Source organism: Chaetura pelagica, unplaced genomic scaffold (genome assembly GCF_000747805.2).
Source record: "Chaetura pelagica isolate M959 unplaced genomic scaffold, ChaPel_1.0 scaffold249, whole genome shotgun sequence".
Lineage (NCBI taxonomy): Eukaryota > Metazoa > Chordata > Aves > Apodiformes > Apodidae > Chaetura > Chaetura pelagica.
The window spans coordinates 1,612,310-1,614,217 of record NW_009954538.1 but is presented as its reverse complement, the minus strand read 5'-3'; the positions used below and the strand labels follow the sequence as shown (position 1 = coordinate 1,614,217).

Sequence of the window (1,908 nt, the reverse complement as noted above, 5' to 3'; positions counted from 1 at the left end):
GTAAGAAAGCGAGATGATCTCCTCGGGTTCAGTCCAGTGTGGTCTGGTCAAAGGGAGAGATCAGGGCAGGGCGGCAGGAGCCTGGCAGCCGGCCGGCAGTGTGCAGTTTGATTCCAGAGAAAGGGAACCTTGGCTCATCCCCCAAGGCTCACCAGATCCTCCAGCCGCTGTCCTCCGTTAGGTCACTGGGGAATCTGCAGGACACAGCAGGGGAAGGAAGGATAGGATCTAAAACAACCAACAGCTCCTCTCTTGGGGTTTGCTTTCCGTGCGGTCTGATGGGAACACTCGATACCCAGCCATGCCCAGCACAGACTTGCTCTGCATCTCGCTGGCACAACAGGGGTGCTTCCATCTTTAATGGCAAACAAGGCCCCAGCCACCACAGCCTGCCTGCCCCCACCTGTGGTGCTCCCAGCCCCCAGGAGGGTGGTGACATGGGGGATGCAGCTGTTTCTCCAGCACTCGGCTCAGCCCTGCCAAGCTGCCACATGCCTGGACACTTCCCTGCAAGATTTTGCCCTCCTTTTTGAAAAATGTATTATTATTTTTTTTTAATTTTATTTTTAAGCCAACTAACTTCAGCCAGGTTTGCAAAACAGACACCATCCAGCAGTTCCCTCTCAGGTCTGAGGACCAGAAACAGAACCAATGAGACTTCTTATCCCAGACAAAACAGGTAAACCGGAGACTGTCTCCAGAGACAGTGGTCTCAGCAGCACTGAGGACAACCAACTGCAGAGAGGAGGTTTCCCCAGCCAAGCTTACCTCTCAGGATCACCACTGGGTTGTGATTCTGGCAAACCCTGCAGACCTTTCCTCTGTCAGGGCTCCCATTTCCTTCCCCTTTGCACCCAGACATGAAGAGCTCTCTCCACAGCACTCCCAGCTTGGAGACCATAAGGTAGGAACCCAACCTGCCCAGCCTCTGGTGCAAAAGAGAGCTCCAGGCTGGTGGCAGGACTCCTCCTGCAGGCTGAGTCAGGCCAGCAAGTCTTATGGTAGCATCCACAGCTCCTGACCAGAGCCCAAGCACAAACTCCAGCTCAGAACTTCACTCATTACTCCTTCCTGTTCAAAGCTCTCTTACCTCCTGCCTCCTTGGTCCCCAGCTTCAGTGATACCCATTGGTAAAAGCTGTTGCAATCAAGGGACCCTGTGAAAAAACCCAAACATTTAAACCCCCTCTTAAACGAACAAAAGAAGAATGAAGGAGAATTACTACCACCACAAATTCAGTCATGGCCCAGATGCTGCAAAAGCCAGTTTCAATTGGAGGTGCCAGATCTTAAGAGCACATCACCCCACAGGACACTGTCAGGGCCAGAATAGGGTTTTGGGAAGTCTGGGGCAGATGAGGAAAAGGTCTGAAGATCAGGACCTTGAGTGGTAGCCAGGGAGAACCAGCAGAGCCCAGGGATGCAGGCTCCAAGTCAGCTGCTGCATCCTGCACCAGCCATCTGCAGTCTGGGGCTAAGTGGTGGCACGGCAGACGCCAGAAGGCAGGCTGTGGACTAAGACTGGCCCACCCACTGCTGCTCTCCTCCATCACCAGGGGGAGATGCAGCTCCTTCCGCTGGTTGTGTAGGGTACACTCACCCCTAGGCTGTGGCCAAAGCCGGTGCTCGGGGCCGGGCTGGCAGCGCTGATGTAACTGCTGACCCCTGAGTCCTGGTTGGCGGCTCCATAAAGCTCTGCCATCGGCCCTGGGCTGGTGGTGCCCAGAAATCCACCGGTGCGGCTGGGGGTGGAACCTACAAGAGGCAGCAAAACTACAGAGTGAAGATCCCAAAAATGCAACTCCATCCCACCCCCCTCCCACAGCTCCACAGTGGCAAACCTCCACGACGGGACACACCGCGCCAGGGAGGAAAGTGGCAGTTACCTGTCCCTCGCCCCACGGCTGCC

At 55.5% G+C, this 1,908-nt stretch overlaps 1 protein-coding gene across 1 annotated transcript in view; it reads right to left on the bottom strand.

Annotated features, from left to right (window-relative positions):
* Window positions 1–1,010: 1,010 nt before the first annotated feature.
* Window positions 1,011–1,908, bottom strand: part of MSI1 (musashi RNA-binding protein 1) — a 26,720-nt gene continuing 25,822 nt past the window's right edge. The window contains exons 11-12 of the mRNA XM_010004829.1: window positions 1,600–1,759; window positions 1,011–1,156 (exon numbers count right to left, since the gene is read on the bottom strand). Of these exons, the coding sequence (XP_010003131.1) occupies window positions 1,115–1,156; window positions 1,600–1,759 (202 nt within the window). The 3' untranslated portion in view covers window positions 1,011–1,114. The remainder of the gene's footprint in view (window positions 1,157–1,599; window positions 1,760–1,908) is intronic.